Source organism: Grus americana, chromosome 5 (genome assembly GCF_028858705.1).
Source record: "Grus americana isolate bGruAme1 chromosome 5, bGruAme1.mat, whole genome shotgun sequence".
Classification (NCBI taxonomy): domain Eukaryota; kingdom Metazoa; phylum Chordata; class Aves; order Gruiformes; family Gruidae; genus Grus; species Grus americana.
The window spans coordinates 36358167-36377633 of NC_072856.1; the positions used below are offsets into that span (position 1 = coordinate 36358167).

Here is a 19467-nt window from a genome sequence, read left to right on the forward strand (position 1 = left end):
TTTAATGATTACACAGAAGGATGGATGAGAGACCACATTTCCGTTGCATCCCAGTTCTTGTATTTACTTCCCATGAGGCCTGAAAATCTGCTGTTTGATGCTAACCAATACAAAAAGAGCTTAATTTTTTTTCCTTAATTTTTTAATTGTGAATAAATGATACAGGTTTCAAAAACATTTCAGTAACTTCCTTCTGCTTTAGCTATTTCTAAGACTGATGGAGGAACTACTTGCATATTTGGGAAAGAAACTCTATTACAATCAGGTATGCATCTCTGATATGGACTGAAATATTACCTGGATTACTCTGAATGTTTTGTGCAGTTTAAAGTAAAAAATAAGGCATTTGACGTGCCTCCTTCTTCCAGGCCTGTTCAACTTAAATATATATATATAACATACTAGAGGTTTTAAGGGACTCCAAGGAAGGAACTAATAAATTAAAACACAAAGCATAACTCTGAGGAAATGAGAGATGGAGATGTAAACAGGCTGTTAGGGATACTGGTGATAAATAAATAAATATGTATTTCCTCCTCTTTTTTGAATACTACTCCACAAAAAGGCTTAACGAAACCAAATAATTTTAGCACAATATATTATTAGATTTATTTTAAATGGATAATATAAATTAGTATTACTTTTAGTTATGGGAACTACACCTAGCCAATTTATTATGTGCACTAAATATTGCTAATATTTAGTGTTTTATCATGCAGTATTTTCTTCTCCATACCAACAATACAGTGTCAAGGGTAAATTATTTCCCTATTTCCTTACAAGTCATAATGTCAAGTTATTTTTGTAAAATAAAACTTGTGCAAACCTTTCGTTACAGACAAAATAAATCAAATGGTCACTAAATAGTGTATCTACAAAGAGGCACATGAACCACTTATGTCCTCCTTGCCTCCACCAAAACCTGCGTATTGCCAAAACCACCAATGTACCTATTTCTGAAAGAACAAGACAAACTTTTTTTTTTGCTTATGATTTATCAGCCTTCAGTTTTCTTCCGTCAGTAGTAAGAAACTAAACAACGTAAGTCCTCCATTTCTTATTACTTCAAAACTGTTAAAATGTGTTGGTAGCCTATAAATAGCACTAGTATGGCTGAATCAACAAAAAATGAAAGAAATTAAGACTCAACTGCTCCATTTTTCAGTTCTCAAAAGCAAGACTAACGTATTTCAGTATCCAAAACCCACAGAAAAATACTTTTGAATGCATAAGCTCTAGATTTCATTTAGTTACACTTCTAAGAAAAAAAAAAAAATCTGATTTTTACGTTTTTTCAGCTAAGCTACATGAGTTTTACAGCAAGAAATTTATATTTGTTGGAGGAGAAGAATCTGGGCCAATCTTTGAACAAACAAGCAAACTGACTTAAACAAGCTGCTTGTCTACTGCATTCAAAATGCCTGGGCTTATACCAAAAAATCCAAACCCCGTACCAAAACAAATGCCCAGTGTATATTTCCATATAAGTATTTATACATTCCCAGGATCCATTTACAAACATTACAGGAAGTCAGATAGCTCTGCATTAACTCATTTTTCTATTTCTATTTGACTTAATCTAGTAAGACTAAGGCTTATTTAACGATATAAACAATTTGCATATATGTTCATTAAACAGCTAATAGTAATTGTAATCATTTAAGCAACCTCTACAAGCAAGTATGAACACCCTTAAGTGATGGTATTTTTTTAGGACAAAGATTTTACATTATTTGTGAACCACAGAGCACCTGAAGAAGCTATAATGAAGCTATGTCGTCTTAAAATGATAAATTTGATCTTTAGTAAGAAGAATGCTTTCTCTGTGAGATTTTATTTAAAGAATGTGGAAAAAAAAAAAAAAAAGAAGCTAGTGACCCAAAATACAACATAGCAAGCAAAATGCTAGCCTAGAAAGCACAAGATAAGAGTTACATTTTTGCATTTGTATTTAAAGAGTTGCATGTACATGTTTTGGACAATCTCCATCTCTACTTGCTACATCCTATAAAATGTGAAAACACTTACTACAAGTAGGTATGGAGGTTTAACAGCAGTGCAGTCGACTAGATCAGAAGGCTGTGGGGTTTGATCTTATTTGGATCATTTTTTTGGTCTCTGTAGCACCAAATATAACCAGCCAGTAAAAAAACTCAGGAAACATGTTTTGCTTCCTTCATCATTAATCATCTTCATTTAAAAAAACCCAACACTGTTAATGAAATTTATGAACAAAGTACATACTACGTTCATAGTTCAAATATGCACAAAATCTAGGACTCCTGCTGTGTAAGATGACTGCAACAGCACAGGCAAAACACCTTAATAGCAGACGATTTAACTGACAAGGCCCTATTAATATTTTCAGGTGTACCTTGATGACATCCTGGGGACTTTACCTGCCATACTAACTAAGAAAGAAAGAAATGAAACTGAAGAATACCAATATATGTGATAGTTACTACAAGGTATAGACAAACATATAACTGCATTAACAAACATGCTATGAAAAATAAGTGTGAAATAACCCTTTTCTCTTTTTGATATTTTGCTATTTTAGAAACAACTTATCACTACTTAACATTTTTAATTAAACAGAGGAGCTCCACTGCTTGATCTTTTGTACTTCATTCCTTAGCGGTTACACATTACAATTCTGGAAGATTGTTCTGATGAAACAACAAACATCCCAATGCCCTCATATCCAAGTGTCAACCTGCTCTTTAACATTCTATCCACACTCTACAATGCTCTTGCATAGATATACTCCAAAACTTACTCAAAAATACTACTACGGACTTGGGAAAACAACTTATAGAATAAACAGGGGGAAAAAAAATCATTAGGCCTTTTAAACTACAGTGGGGTGGAAGAAGGGGGCCAAGTCAACATGACCCTTTAAATACATAATACATTATCTTTAAACAAAATGGTCTTACCAGTTTTTCCAGTTAAAAAAATACTGGGGTATCAAGTTCCACCCACGACAGTACCAAACTTGGAAGGGGGAAGGAATTAATCATTTGGAGGAGAATGTACACTGGTATTTCCAAGATATTCTTGATGACTAGATCTGGTGCCTGTAACTAAAATCTGTGGCCCTTCTACGCTGACCCTCATAACCCTGCAGTTATGAATTTGTTATTGATACATAAACCTTGTTTAGATGAAGCATAGCTAAACCAGGGTGGGTTCAGCCTTCCTCGCATTTCTTTTTTTCCCCTCACTTTTGGTATTGTTATCAATAGGCAATTTTAGTAACATTTATTTTAGTTTGGTATGCAGAGAAGTGGTAAGACAGATTGGCCAGCTTTTTCTCCCTCTAGAAAACAGGTAATTTTTGCCATCTATTCACAATTAAGCAATGTGTGTTGTGGTGAAGTCATGAAATATGTTTTCCTGTCTGGAATGTAACAGATAATTCTACCAGCAGTTTGCACCAAACAGGATTGTATACACCTGTAAGTTTATATATAAAGAGAGTATTTTAAAATATGTATCTATTTATTTTTAATATATATATAAAGTAAATCTATATCATCTATTTACATGTCTAAATATATCTATATTTACATCTATATAGAATAGATGATATAAATGTACTTTTCTCCACTTCCTCAATAACAAACTTCGTATATATAAAGAATCACAGATATTTCCTTCAATTTTGGCATCCTTATATAGAAACATAATAACTAGGCAGCATAATCAAGAGGTAATTAGTTTCCTCTAATCTCATTAGGCCTGTAGAAATTGCTCAATTATTAATCCTTGCAACAAAGTGTGTTTAAACAAGTCTTTAAAAAGCTAAATAAGGATTGCATTAACTTTGGCACACATTTCCTCCACCCTGTCAAAATCTCATTCCTATTTTTAAATGCAAAAATGTCGAATATTTATAGCAATTTTACTTCAAAGTGCCTTAAAATAAAGCACTGCAAATAAAGAACAACAGGTGGTTGCACAGCCAACTCTTACACAGAGGCACATTTCTTCTACCATAAAATGGAAAGAAATCAAGACACTCTTCTGCATTGCCACTGCATTGCAGTATCCTTTCTAAATACCTGACTCTCTCCTATCATAATTTGATTCTTACCCATATCTTCAAAGCAGGCTGGTAATTTTCTGATTTTGTGTTGCAGAGGTTCTACACTGCAACTATCTACACTGATACAGAATTTAATATTGCATAAATATCAAAACTCTCTCACCTCAAGAAACCACTTAGGAATACTATCAGTTTTCCAAATGGTCACTAAGATCCCTGAGTCAACTTGTTTCTATATCAGCTTCATATTCTTTTAAATATCTGCACTCTGAAAACTGAATGTATGTGTGAATAAAGCCAAAACTTTCCATGAAACTGTAAATAGGAAAGAAGAGATGACAAGCAGACGTATAACTGAGTAAAAACCTACTTGGGTCTATTACAGCTATTTACTGTATATATGTATCCATAGTATTTGTTTATACTGGCTTTTTAATTACATGGATTCTTGGATATTACCAAGCAGTGCTACACATCAGTGTTACAGTACTCGTATTTGTGTAAAGTATTATAACTCTGAGGCATAGTAGGAGGTAAGTTTTTACCTCTTATGCCATTATGACCTATAGAAATTGAATGGTGCAAAGAAGGATCAATAAAAATTTGAATCTCAAATGACTGCTTTATCTTCAGTGTGTTTTTAAAAATTATCTGAACTTCTGCTCTCGTTTGGACTAGATTCTTTTAACCATTATCTCAGCACCTTTTCAACTCTAATGATACAATGTTAGACGTGCCTATTGCTGCAGAGTGAAATTTAGTAAAACAACTAGGATGTGCATGTGAAAAGATTCCTGACCCTTCTATTTCCGCCCCCCCCAGAAGAATACTTCATGTTCCCATGAGTTCAAAGAGGACACATAACCTAGAACAGACACCGTAAAAACTAAAAATTAAACTCAGGATGGTTAATCATCCTGTTGATTAAATATTGACTACTTAGTTTAGGACAGAGAGTATAGTAAGTCTTCTAGATAACTGTTCTGGAACTTAATTAAAATAAATTTTGCTATTGCTCTTATTTTGCTTACTATCACTAATGAAAACAAAAATTGTGCAATGAATTTCTTCCAAAAATAACCGCACGATTAATTTAAAAATTTAAATAATCACCTGAAAGCAGTCTTCTGCCACTTCAACATCATTTTGGGAGGGTGGATAACCTACAGAAAAGGTAAAAAACAGACAAGATTATTTTCATTTACAGTTTACTACTTCCAATAGTCCACACCATCCTTCAATATCCAGCTATGATGATATAAATATGCTTGCTTACATTTTTAACCAGTGGATCATTGTATTTCAACTTGATTTTATGAGTACCATTCATTCCTACATTCTGTATTTTATATACTGAGTATTCCTAGACACACTCTTCTATCTTGTTCACACCTTTCTTGTAAAAGCATTTTCAAAGTCTCATCAGAAGTCAGAAGCAAGGGAATATTTCTTGTTAATGTAGCATTTTGAAAATGAAAGGCAGATACATTTGGTTGGCATGAACACACATTGTGCTATATTTTGCTATAAATCAACAGAAATTGGAACTGTAAGACCCTAAGAGAAAAAAGGACTCATATGTTCTCTAATTATTTCTCTTGCAGGGATACAGATGATATCAGCACAATTCAAAAGAAGTCATTCTAGTATGTCAAAAAGCATTTCCCTTCAGAAACATGTTTTTCCTCTTTGCTAATATGATAACACATGAAATTACAGCACATCACAGCACAGAATATTTTGTTTAAATTTCTCCCTTTGAGTTACTTTTTACAAGCCTGAAAGAGATGTTCTTTCCATTCAACAGACACCTGTTCTCTTCCTGTCCTCCCTCTCCCTATCTAGCAATACATTTATCATATTTTCATCTCAGAATTGTGGCTTGATGATCTTCAGTTTGCTCACTAGTTTCCATGAGTTCAGTGAAGCTCTGGAACCAGTTAGCCATATTACTATTAGAGTAAATTCTTCTACTGTCCCATATAAACTTGTCCTCAGAACTACTCTGTCAGCTGTTAGTAAACAAATACAACTCTTAACTGAAAGTATGAGGAGAGAAAAAGAGAACTCAATAGCTTATCCTCTAAGAACACAGAAGCTGTAACAAGCTTCTGAGAAGATCATCCAAGTAAGACACGATAACACTCTAGCTTCCTCCATTTCCTCATCTCTAAAAAAAAGAGGCGAGGCTTTATTATGTGAGGCTGTTTCAGGGAATTACCTTATTAGTGTCTGTGAAACAATTTAAGACACTTGGATGAATGGCATTTTAGAAATGCCAGAAGTGCTATTTAAAAACTGTTAAAATCTCAATATGCTATAGATCAATCCACATCCTTAAATACTGTCAGCAGTATTTATGTTATGCAAAATGCTTTGACTTATCTCATTTACTAAATACTCAACACCCCCCCCACACCCCGCCAACCCCTTCACCTGAAATATGTACCTTGAGAAATATCCTCTACTGCTCTCCGAATACCTCTGTCAAATGCTCTTGCATCAGCAGGACTCTGAAATGTGAGGCCAAACTTTTTGTCATCAATCTTCCAGTGGTAAAAAGTAGGAGTAACTTTGTTGTAAACGAGGTCCTTCTTTAATGTGCATTCCAAGACCACCTTCCAGAAAGAAGACAGAAGGAAAAGATATCACTGACTAATATATCAAATTTGAGAACAAAACGTACTCTTCGTGAATTACCTGAAAACATACATCATAAGGGCAGGTAAAAGCCTCTGTTTAAATTTCTTCCTGTTACAAGGATGTAATTTAACCTTTGTTGCCATTATGGCCAAATTATTCACTAACAGTTGCTGATAGGCTGTATGGGTTAAGGTCGCTACTTGTTTACTGAGCAGTCTCAAAAGTATCTCACACCTGCAGCAAGCACTTCTCTTAGTACAGACTTGCTGTTCAGCAAATGAAATAGGCCACACCCCCCAAAAACCCACGACTGTGCTGATATCAAGTATTACTGTATCACTAGGAATTTTATTTGTATACTTATTCTGTAAAGTTTTTGAGCGCTGGACTAACTTTATGCTGTTTTCAGACCATACCAGTTTTCTCCCAGAAAGGTTACTAGACAAGAGAAAATAATACAAGAGAACTGTTTTAAAAACTGAAATTAATCAAAACTAAAATCTTTTTGTATGTATTACAGACTATATCTAGACACAAATATATTTATGGCTCAACTATAAAAAAACCAGTAATTAGGAATAACTAACAGAATTATTTGGCTACAAAACCATCGCAGGTATAACACGCGCGTTCAGTTACAAAGCGAAGTCACAGTCTTCACATCATTTCCCCACTTTAAATTGGCTGGGTTTTAAAATATATTTGCATATTTAATTTACCTGCAAAAATTATTTTATGCAACGTTGTTACATTGAATGTTTCTTGACTAAAAAAAACCCCCAAACCAAGGTGAACAAGAAAGTATGGAGGGACATGCGCTGATCTGCTCCTGTAGCACTACGTATAATAAAAAACACAGCAAGACACCTCGTATCTCTGTATTATTACTAGATTCTGAAAACCTGCACTGAGGTGTGAATGAGGAATTTTAATATTCTATCATTTCAACATTAATGTATTTTCAGAATTTTCATTTTTTATTTTCTTACATATGTAGCTTTTTGAGAGAAAAACATAAAATTTCTTACAGCATGTGGAAAACTGAGGTTAATTATATACATAATAGAAAAAAATCTCCAAATTTTAAAAAATTATGTGTCTGTACTTAGATTATTCTTACATATCCTTTGCATTCTTCCCCTTTCCTTGTCAAATTATTACATAGGCAAATAGGGTTTTGTCTCCTGCTTTTCATTATTCCCCCTACCCTACACCCCACCACTAATCATCTCTTGAATTTTACTGCCTTTTAGCTCTGTCTCTAGAAGAATGACACTGTTTCTGCACATATAAACTCTCTCAGCATTAGAAGAATTTTTGTAACTCTGCTCTGAATTCCCTAAACGGTCAACAATGTGTAGGTACAATGGCCTACAAGAAAGCATAAGAAGGAATCTAACTGTTTGCTGTAGATGAGCAGGAAAAGGTGCTGTAGCAAAAAAAAAAAAACCGCAAACAAATGAGAAAACCCCTATCATTCTGCAGTTCTAAGGTCTATTAAAAGTTCTTTGTTCCTTTTGATGATTCCTCCTAAAAAGAGGAGTGAAAAAATGAAGATTTCTCACATCACTGCATTTTCTAGGTCTGTGAGCACTTTTGGAGGAATCTGCACTCTATTAAACATCAACTATTTTCACACTGTATTTTGTGTGCAGTTTCACCCAAAGTATCAACAAAAACTCCTGCAATACTGATTTTATAGCATCTCAACAAACACCTGCTCCCAAAGGAGTTAATTGAGATTATACTGAAAATTCATACCTGGATGACAAATATTTTTAAAAGATAGTAGCACTGGAGATAAAACACTGGAGTAAGACTTTACTGAGTAGAAATTTTTCAAGGAAACCCAAACCAATCCAGAAAACCCCCAAATAACCCCTCCAATCCCAAAAGCAACACTACTATCGCCTGCCCCCCACCCCTCACAACATTTTAGAAGACAAGCAATCGTTAACAAAACAAGCAAACATCCTATCCAACGCTGTAATTGCTTTCAGCTTGATTTAAGGAAACAATAAATTTGACAGGACAACCCTGATTATTCAGATCTAAAGCTGTATGAAAGCAGACCAGTTAACACAGCGGATGTAAGTGGTTAAGGGCATTGAAAGGGGAAAAATTAGTTGCATCAAAATCATACGTGTTATCAGACATAAGAATCCATATAAGCAAGACTTTATGCCTGCCCCACCCGAGAGAAGGTTTTCTTCATTTGAAGAGTTAATATAAAACTTCCCCGCCAATATGAAGCAGCCACCCTAGCAGGTAATGGGAAGTACTGCAGAGGTCTCAGACTCAAGACAGAAGAGCTCCAGATCCACACGATCGAGATCAAAATTCTCAGAGAATACACAGGACTGTATATCTACTTACTGCTATTTAATGAAGAAATCCTTCTAATATCTAGATGTTATTAAATGCAACACTAATGAGTTCATAACTACTCATAAAAATACTTGCTACATGTTTCTTTTCTCACCTCTACAGGTGACATTCTTTAAAGATACTAGAAATTATTGGCTTGTGTAGACAAGACGAAACTATAAAGTCAGAAATTTTAAATTTTAAACTTCAACACTTCAAACCCAAATATTTTTAAACAAAAATAAGACAAGTATTTAAGGTATTAGCATCATTATCTAGGGCTTGTTTTGGAAACAAATATGAAAAACCCCTTATTGCATTTGATATAAATTTCTATTTTGATAACAGACCCCATAATTGGACATTTCTAGATACTGGATACTATTTTCGTGGTTTCTACCTGTACTTTCAACAGTTTACAACATTACATGTAGATAGATAGTTTCACAATTTGTCATTGTCAGCCCAAATCTACAAACAGATAAGCATATAGCTTTTGATGACACTTTTGAATGCCTTTTCTGCTAAATAAAATCAAAGGCTTTTCTCGAGTCTTGGGACCAAGCAGCATGACCTGAGTATATTCATGCTACAGGGCATGTGGCCCCAGTGCCACCGTGACCCTGTGACATGATTATTATTCTGAGCATACTTTTTTCAGTTCAAAAGTAAGATGATGTAAGGACAGCACTACAACCTATCAGAATCAGTCTTTTCTCAAACTTTAAGGCCAATTTAAAAAGTAAATGATAAATTAAGTTTTCGAAAATCAGATTTTTAGAACATTATTTATATTCAGTTTCAGCTTTGTATCTCTCCCTTTCCACAATTACCTGTTCTTCAAAAGAAAGATTTTAAACTTTGATTTGTCACTCCTGACTCGGGATCCAAAAGATACTAGTCACTTTTTTTTTTCTTTCAGTAAAAACTTGCATGGCAAAGGACTAGAGAAGAAAATAAGACAGAACAGAGAAGTCTATTAGACTTTTCATTCAAGAACGTAAAAGTCACCAAAGCCTAAAAAGCTGCAAGCTTGAGCGTAACGTATGTTTAACACTACCGCTATTAAGATAGAAGAGAGCTACTGTAAACACAGTAAAAGAGAGCAGCAGACCTAACCAGGTTAGGAGGGAGTGCAATTGTTCCAAGTAGACTGTCTGGAGCCAGATCTAGGAAGGTGAGTATAATAAAGGAGGAAACATGTAATTACGTCAAAGTCTTCACGAAATAGCCTTACATTCCAATGCAGATCTAAACAACCTGAGCAAACTAGAAGGCAGCATTCCCTCTCCTAAATTAATTCAAATGGTGCCACCACTTTGATCATCTTCTCAAATAACCAGGATGCTTTTTGTGAACCCCATGAGATGTTTTAAATAGCTTGATACTGCACATAAGTTTTGGAAGTTCTACACGTCACCTGAAGCTGGTTTGTAAAAGGGCTGAGAGCAATCTAACTCTCAGGTATATAGAGAAACGATGCGGATATCCTCCCCTTCTCCTCTCACTCCCCCCCAACAAGGAACTTCAATTTTGATGTTCAGTCCCCAAGTATTCCATTTATACAGCTGACTTACAGACTGAGATCTATAGTCCTAATTAAATGCCCGTATATCCTATAAAATATATACAGAGATCTGGCACATTGGAATAGAATTTCAACATACTGTCATAAGCAGTACTTGGAGAAGCAGCCACTAAAGCTAGTTTACAAGAAACAATAAGAGATAAAAGACCTCTCATTCATTTTGAGTATAACCATTTAAGAGGCATGTAGAAGATACCTTCATCAAACACCTAACCTATGGATTTCAAGTTGCTTTGGAATAAATTCCACATTTCTACTGACACACAGGTTAAACAGTAATACTGGCGTTATGACTCCCATGTATCTGGGGTAAAAGCCATAGATCTGAATTCCATTTTCCCTCTAACCTGAGGTATTTCAAAACCCATGCTTCCCTGTGTCCCTTAAAAGTGCTCCAAGTTCCACACTATAGATTTTTCAGGATAAGGGAATTTTTGCACCTTTTCTGGAAGCTGAGCCAGTTCACAAAAGAAAGACTTATTGGCCAAAGGAAATAAAAGTATAATCTAGTTATAAAGGTATTTTAACAGCGTGTAATGTGGCTTTGGCGGGGAAGACTCCATTTGTAAGGATTACTTTCTTTTTTAATCCACAAAAGTACTTTCAGAAATAGCTGTGTGTACCTTGCAAAAAGTGAGTAAACCAGAAATGATGGTCCAGCTGATGAAGCCGTGATGACTTCTAGATACTACAATAGATTAAACATTCCTGAAGACATGTGTGCTCAAAGTCTGAAGAACTGAAATGTTCAAAATGGTTTCGGAAGCTTTTTTAAAATAATATTGCTACTTTTTCTTTGCAAATACAATGGCAGAGCAATCAACTAGACAGCGTACGACTAACTACAAAGATTATTCAAGTATACAGATTTATACACTGAGGCCATTCTAAAATGAGATTAGAGCGATGTTGGAGCTCAGAAACCACAGATTCAGTATAACTCTTACTCTAAATCAGAAGATGATCAAAATATTTGGTCCCTACTCAATAGCAAACATGATGAACCCATAACAATTTCCACTTTTACTTTGTTTTTAAAGAAAGAATTAAAAATAGCATTTTACGCCACTGAAGTAATTTTCAACAGCCCTTTTCAGGGTTATCTCTTTGAGAACACAGCCTTTTCCACTCTCAGTGGAACAGACAATTACATTTCAACTTTTGAAATGTTGTTTTTCTTCCGTCTTTTCTTTGAATTATGAAATATAAGTCATCTGTCAATTCTATTTGGACTAAAACCCAATTGTTTGGCTTCACTAAAAGGTTAAAAATTGTGCTTGAACACTGAATCCACAGGAATATCCTAAGAGCAAATGTAAAAACCATTAACTATATTGAAAGCATAAGGATCAGAGCAGTTTTAGAATCAGTGGCCAGGTCCCTGTCCAACAGAAATTCTCTTCCAGCCCCTGCTATGGACCTTCTGAAGAAGTGTCATGACCTAACGATGTCCTCACATACCTTTGTGTAGGATCTTGTTTCTTTTACAGCAACAGGGGTCTGGCTGCATACTGTGCAACTTTGTTGTTAATTCATTACACATTAGCTGTTGCTTAGAAGTGCATTATTTGAAGTCTGAGGAAATACATGCATACATAGCTTCCTTTTACTGTTACCAAAGCATCGCTGGCTCTACAGTATTCTCCACAGCCTAACTCTGTATTTGTTAGTTCCCTGAGCTTTATTCAATATACACTGGATAGATGTTCTTTCTAGCCGCATTTCTTCCATCTTATATCCTCTGTTTTTGAGGGGCTGACTTCCAACAGCGAGTTCCTAAAACTGTAGTAAGATCAAAATCTGCCCTGACAGACTAGGTCACATTTGGGTGCAGTAGAGGGGGGGACAGATGGATACGGGATGGGACACACACAAAAAGAAAAACAAAACAAAAAACCCCAACTGTTCAGAGAAATAAAGGTTTGGAAAACATTCATACTAACATGAGCTTGATTTTGGACAGTAAGAGGGGCAGAGACATTTAAACCCTTCTGCCAGAAGTGGAAATGAAACAAGGCGTGCCCAGGGGAAGCAGGAGAGAGAGAGCAAACAGATCAGAACGCTGATGGCTGTGGTATTTTCATATGCATGCAGGAGAAACATTAAACCAGCCTTCAGTTCTGAGCATTTTATTACCCTCAGATTCTGAAGGCAAACTGTGAATGTCGAAAGTATTAAGACAAAACTGTCAAGTATCTCTAAATGCAATTAAGCTCCTCAAAAACAGCCTCAATAAGGCTAAAAAAAGTTCTAAAGGGAACTACTGCAAAGTGAGGAAGGAACGGCAGGTGCACATAGCTGTGCGGGAACACAGGGTACTCTGCTAATAGCACTACGCCTCGCTGAAACAGCTGAGTCAGCAGAATTTCTATTTATATGCTCTCTTCCTACAACAGTCACAGTCAAGGCGGAAAACTCAGCAGTCCTGCCTCAAGGGAGAAACTGGTATGCTTGAGAAAGAATCAGCAGTACGGCGTAAGAAGCAATTCTATCTTTTCAGCGTACACAGGAGTCATAAATTATTGGCAGAAAAGAGCAAGTTCTTGATAAAAGTCACTAACATGGAGGTCTTGTGCTTTCCCCACTTCTGTTTCCACAGTAAGACACCCCTCCCTTCAGAAACCTATTTGGCACACAAGTAACTAAGCAAGTCTTAGTAAGCCAATTTTGTCTTCCACAGGTCTGCATGTAGAAATGGCTGAGATCCTACACTAGTTTTCCTTTTGAAAGGCTGACTGACTTTTGTGATGCTGTATTAGACAAGTTTATTACTGGTATGTTATTTAAAGTAGCTGAAAAATTAATACTGTCTATGTGTTCATCAAACCAGATCAATTCTTGGACCTGTCAGCTTCATGCTTTCTTCCAATACAAAAGTCGTTTTCATGTAAAATGGCTACGTTTTGTCACAGTCGAATTCCACAACTAACTGAAATATTACCGCAGAATTCCTTCAGATTTTGTGTTTTTAAGAAGTTATCTCATTTTCCAACACTCCTATTAAATACAGTATCATTAGTGTATTAATAGGTTAACAAGAAGGTTTAACTTTAACCCTCCATTGCAAAAAACCCTGAATAACAAAATGTTTCCCCAAATGTATGGAAAAAGGCAATGAAAAAAATACGTTTTAAAGTTTCTAAAATATCAACATGCTTAATTCTACAAATGCATGGTATTGCACCTAAAACAAATAATTGGCTCTTTAGGTATATAATTATTGATATGGATAAAAGCTCAGCAACAGCATTGGACTGAGACTATAAATTTACTTTCTAGTCTACAAGCAGAAATAAGCAAACACCTATTTTTAGGTCCTATAGAGTTTTAATAGGAACATTAAACGGAAGTGAATTGTTACCGTTTTATCCCTGAGTCGTTCTCCATGGATAAGAAAATCAGCACAGCTATTCTCTTCCTGGGGAATGACTTTGAAGACTGTGACACAGCTTAGTCCACCCCCTCCAAGTGGTAACCATCCACCACTTGAGTCATCCCGGGTCATCACCACAGCTCGCACTCGTGCATAACTATTACTGGAAGAGATGCAAAAGAAGAAATTAGTTTTCCATAAATGCAAACCAGCTAAATCTAGTTAAAAAACAAAATAAAACAACAAACCCACAGCCAAGATCATGATAATTAACATTGTGGAGGTTCAATCGTTCCATAAGAAGTCACCTAGAAGAAACCAGTCTAAGACCACCCTCTAAAAAAATGTTCCTCTCTACTTTTATGCCTTCATTAGGACTTCTTGGAGCTTACATGCGACTCCTTGTAAAGAAACTTAACCAGACAACACAGTTCCTCAGAGTCAAAACTGATATTCCTCTAAAAAACTTTACAGTCAATGATCTAGCTAGAGAGGGCCAGAGGTGGGAAGAGAGTAAGAATCAACTCCCGATTTATTTTGGACTAATCGTGAAGCCAGCCAGCCACCATGAAATTGCATAGAAAAGAGAACAAGAAAGCAGAAAAAGGTCAGGCCTTCTGCCACTGAAATCTAAACAAGAACAGGCTTCTAGCCAGAAACCCTGCTTCCCTTCGTCCATCCGTCCCTCCCTCCTCCCCACGCACATAACCCATCCTTTGCAAGGGTAGGTCAGGACACACACGCTGTGGGGTACAACAAAAGAACCAGTTCCGGCTCCTTAAAACCTAGTATTTGCAGTGTTTAGTAGCTGGTTCTCTCCTGTAATCGCAGGCTGTGGAAAATTACTTGCATTTTACAATTTAACAGCTTTTTCCATCATTTAGCATTTTTATAAAATAAACAAATGGTTATCACTTCATTACTTAAAAGCCAAATTCCTTTTTCGAGGTCTTGGAAAAAGAGGTTTTGGCAATCTTCTCTCTGAGCTTTTATTTATTTCTTTTAAACTGAATAACACATTTTAGTTTTGGTTATGAATTTGCTGCTACATCAGCTGGAAAACCCCGTGATTTACCAAGGACATTATAAGATCCTACATTCGAAGTATGGTTTACTGCACGAATGTAATAGTCCATGAATGAACATTCCAACACTTCAAAAGAAATAAGCTTCATGATATTTTTTGCAACATATTTCTGATTGAGGGTTTAAGTACTTACGCCAGTTAGAATTAGTGATGTCAAATTTAAGGACTCAACAGCAAACAGTAGCAGAGGACAAAGTTGTTCCTTTTGTACAAAATTATTTGTGATATAACCATTCACCAAACTGTTGTATTTTAAAATGATCACTTTATTTCTCCCCCCAAATGTCCCAAAATAACTGAAGGTAGGCTTTTTTGCGTAATTAATATATTACGTTCTCACACACACATATGATTCACACATATGATTCACTTACATATATATATATATATATAAAAAGCAATTTTGCTGCAAGCATCTGAAGCTTAAATACGTAATGGTTTGCAAAATGAGAAATAAAACAAGACTATCCAATTTTAGCTTACAGGCAAGTGAATTTGTTTATAGAGACTTTGTTTGCCCCCTCCAAGCAAAAAACCAGCCTCCTCCTCCCCCTAAACCTCACCATTAAAATGACAGTTTAGTCAATGTTTCTCATCATTTCTGTACCAACATCTTTTAGTAACTCCTCCCACACAGCAGACAAATATAATCAAGAAAAAACCAATCCTTCATTGTATGCATCTATCAATTCTAATATCTGCAGATTAAAATGGCTATAACTTGATGCTCAATAATATTACTGAAAGCTGAATCATTCACTGGTCTCTATCACTGTATTTCACCAAGAGATAAGTTCAGATTGTAGTTGTACACTTCAGACACAGGCAGTCTTTTGTCTCATTTCTCTCAGGCGAAGAGCCTCTTCTGCCAGAAATTGAGGACACTGGGACTTTCCTCTGAAATGGTAAAAAATAGGATGTACCAATTGGTTAAACCTACACACTCTCTTTGCTATTCTCCATTCAAGCGAACCACAAATTTAGCTTTAAAGTTATTCATTCTATAAATTTGGTTGTAAATCTGAATATTAGAACGTTGTTTTGTATACCAGACTGCAGCAAGAGTTCAGTTAAGCATCATTTAGGGATATCACAGAACTTCACTTAGGATATGTGAGAAAACTTTAACTACAACAGATTACACTCCACATCCATTTTCTTTTCAAGAATTGCTAAGGAGAAGCAAAGATGGAGGATACATGTCATACCTCAATGGCTTAGCTACTGCCAGTTGCCAGAAGTTTTCTGTCAGTGTTGGGATTTTCCCCCCTTTCCCATACTGAGACGTCTAGCCTGGTCTAGTTAACAATCTTGCGTTTTGTTCCCGTATTTTCTAAACTGCTTTAAACATTTAAAGCTTCAAATATTTTAGGAACTACTGTCAAATCCACTGTGTTAGTGCAAGAGCCAATATAAGATTTCCCAACAGGTAATATTTAATGAATAGCTTCTTAAATTAAAACAAAACAGTTTTTCCAGACAACCACCCTGTAAATTAACTAGACAAATTCATTACCGTACTTGCAACAACGCCAAAGACTATGAAGACATTGCTTAGTTTTGTGGGTTTTGTGGTGGTGTTGGTCATTTTTTAATATTAGTTTTTTGTATTTTAAAGGAACTCACAATTGGTAATGATAGCTATTTTTAGTAACAATCCAAACCAGCTTGTAATTAGCCACAAAGCAGCAGCAGGACTCAGAGTGATTTCCACTTCCAGAATCCTCTGCAAACAAAACAGCATCTGCCTGTTTGCACTACTGGTGCTACCGAAACCACCCAGATGTCTTGTATCTCTAAGCATTATAGCCCCATCTACTTTTGGGAATTTCGGAACAAATTGTTAAACTGCTGGTGGAGCTTAACTGTGGGAAAAGGGCAGACTTCTATGGACAGAAGTCTCCAGGGTTTTCCAGCACCACCCCTACAGCCTAACCGTTCTACCTACTCTTGCATGTTTAGCAGCTCTATCAGGAATAACTAAACCAAAGAAAACTGAACAAATAGGGTGGTCAGTTGAGCACTGCTCTTGTGAAACCTTTACTAGAGCTACCACAAGCATGTGAAACGTAGTATGAAGAGCAGCATTGCAACAGCAGGTCCAAACCTATCGTATCACATCCAACCTTTCCTGAGACTCCCGTGATTTTGGTTGCAGCCACTGGAAACTCTTGAGGCAGAGCAAGGTTTACAGGAAAAGCCAAATAGGATTCTGTCCATAGAAGTATGCTGCTTCCCAAGAGTCAGGGCTGAACACCAGTGAAGGCTGAGGACAATTACAGCAGAATCCAAGATCAAGTCCTAACGACTATGGAAACAAATTCTAACAGCTGAGTGCCTCAGGTAAGGAGATGAGAGTACGGTATTCTTATGCAATTACAGTGAGTTACAAATTGAAATGAAGCAGAAAAAAAAAAGAAAAGAAAAAGAAAAAAAAGAAGAAAAAAGGTTATCCACAGTGTTATTTCCTCCCAGTAGTTAAGAGCTACTGAAGAGTACAGCATGTGTCTGAACGGTATACCTATTAAACTTCAAGTAATTCTAAAATAGCATAGCATATAGTGTAAAGTTTCATTCTAAAAATATAACAAATGAAGATGATTCCTGTACCAAAATCAAAAGCTGGAGCATGGTGAACTAAAAAGCCTGAGAAAGCATTATTGGGCAGAAACAAATGACTACAAACCATAAGTGGACAGGAAAGAGAGAAGACTTACAGTCCTTGCCTGCCATCAACTTTATTTTAACAGCATCAAGCATTAAAATCTGACCACAGGTTTTAAAGGCTCTGTCCTCCCTCCAAGAACCCTGTGTTTATATTGTTGTAATGCTCTTGGGCCCAAACTGACTTACGACCTGGATGACCTAACTGTTGTTCAAGCCCAGGAAGGACTCCACTGACCTCGACAGGCTGAGACCTTCAGCTCAGCAACTAATGAACAATCCTGCTTTTGGTGGCTGGGGGGATGAACACAACTGTAATTTCATCACTATGGCTTTTTTTGTAAAAATAAATTATTTTGATAATTTGGGGGTACTTCTTAGGTGTAATATCAAGCTAAGTAAAGATACCAAACGTTACTACGTTTGTCCTTTCTTGCATTAATGATCCAAAAGAGAATGAAGGTTAAGAATTTTCTGCCATAATATTTTTCCCAGAGAAAAAGAAGAGATATTGAAGGAGGAAAAAAAAAAAAAAAAAAAGAGCAGCTATCTCATTGCATTATGTTTATTCTGTCTATGCATATCTTCCCTCTCCTAGAGTCATATTAAGCATTTCCATTCTTTTATTTGTATTGCATCTTGCACATTTCTAATTTAACATAGGACTGAAAAATAAGAACAGTGATCTCAGAAATGTTTGTTAAGACAATTGAACTGCAATTGCAAATTGCTGTTAGTACTATAAAGCTACTACCATCACCATCAAGAAACCTTGATCTTCAAGTGGATTTATAAACTGAACCATACGAGAAACTGACCCTCTTAGCTTTGGTAAAAATATTTATTAGCATTATGGTTTCTTCCAAAGCTGGAAAGTGGATTTTCAGAAAAGGACCTCAGGTTTCAGGCAGACACCCAGCTGAACATAAGCCAGCAGTGTGCCCTTGAGACAAAGAAGGCCAATCGTGTCCTGAGCTGCATTAGGAGAAGTGTTGCCCCCAGGTCGAGGGAGGTGATCCTTCCCCTCTGCTCAGCACTGGTGAGGGCACACCTGGAGCGATATGGAGCTACTGGAGGGAGTCCAGTGAAGACAACGAAGATCATTATGGGACTGGAGCATCTGTCATATTATGAGGGAAGGCTGAAAGAGCTGGGGCCGTTTAGCCTGGAGAAGACTTGAGGGTATCTTATCAACGTATATAAATACCTGAAGGGAGGGTGCAAAGAGGACAGAGCCAGGCTCTACTCAGTGGTGCCCAGTGACAGGACCAGAGGCAACGGGCGCAACCTGAAACACAGGAGGTTCCATTTGAACATCAGGAACCACTTTTTCACTGTGAGGGTGCCTGAGCACTGGCACAGGTTGCCCAGAGAAGCTGTGGAGTCTCCGTTCTTAGAGATATTCAAAAGCCGCCTGGACGTAGTCCTGGGTGACCTGCTTTAGGTGGCTCTGCTTGAGCAGTGGGGGCGGGCAAGATGACCTCCAGAGGTCCCTTACTACCTCAATTATTCTGTGATTCTTTCTTTTATTTAATATCATGTTTCAAAGCACAGCAATTTAAATAAAATACAACTTTATATTTATAACTAACATGGGCTAATTTATGACAGCTCATGATAGTTTGAAGTAAGAGTTGTCACTGTGCACAACTGCTATTAAAACACTTCTGACAAGGCTAAGGAGATGAAAAAAA

General features: G+C 36.3%; 1 protein-coding gene across 1 annotated transcript in view; it reads right to left on the reverse strand.

Moving 5' to 3' along the window:
- Positions 1 to 19467, reverse strand: part of SPRED1 (sprouty related EVH1 domain containing 1) — a 63424-nt gene that overhangs the window by 13273 nt on the left and 30684 nt on the right. Inside the window, exons 2-4 of the mRNA XM_054827085.1 lie at positions 14011 to 14185; positions 6501 to 6669; positions 5165 to 5214 (exon numbers count right to left, since the gene is read on the reverse strand). Of these exons, the coding sequence (XP_054683060.1) occupies positions 5165 to 5214; positions 6501 to 6669; positions 14011 to 14185 (394 nt within the window). The remainder of the gene's footprint in view (positions 1 to 5164; positions 5215 to 6500; positions 6670 to 14010; positions 14186 to 19467) is intronic.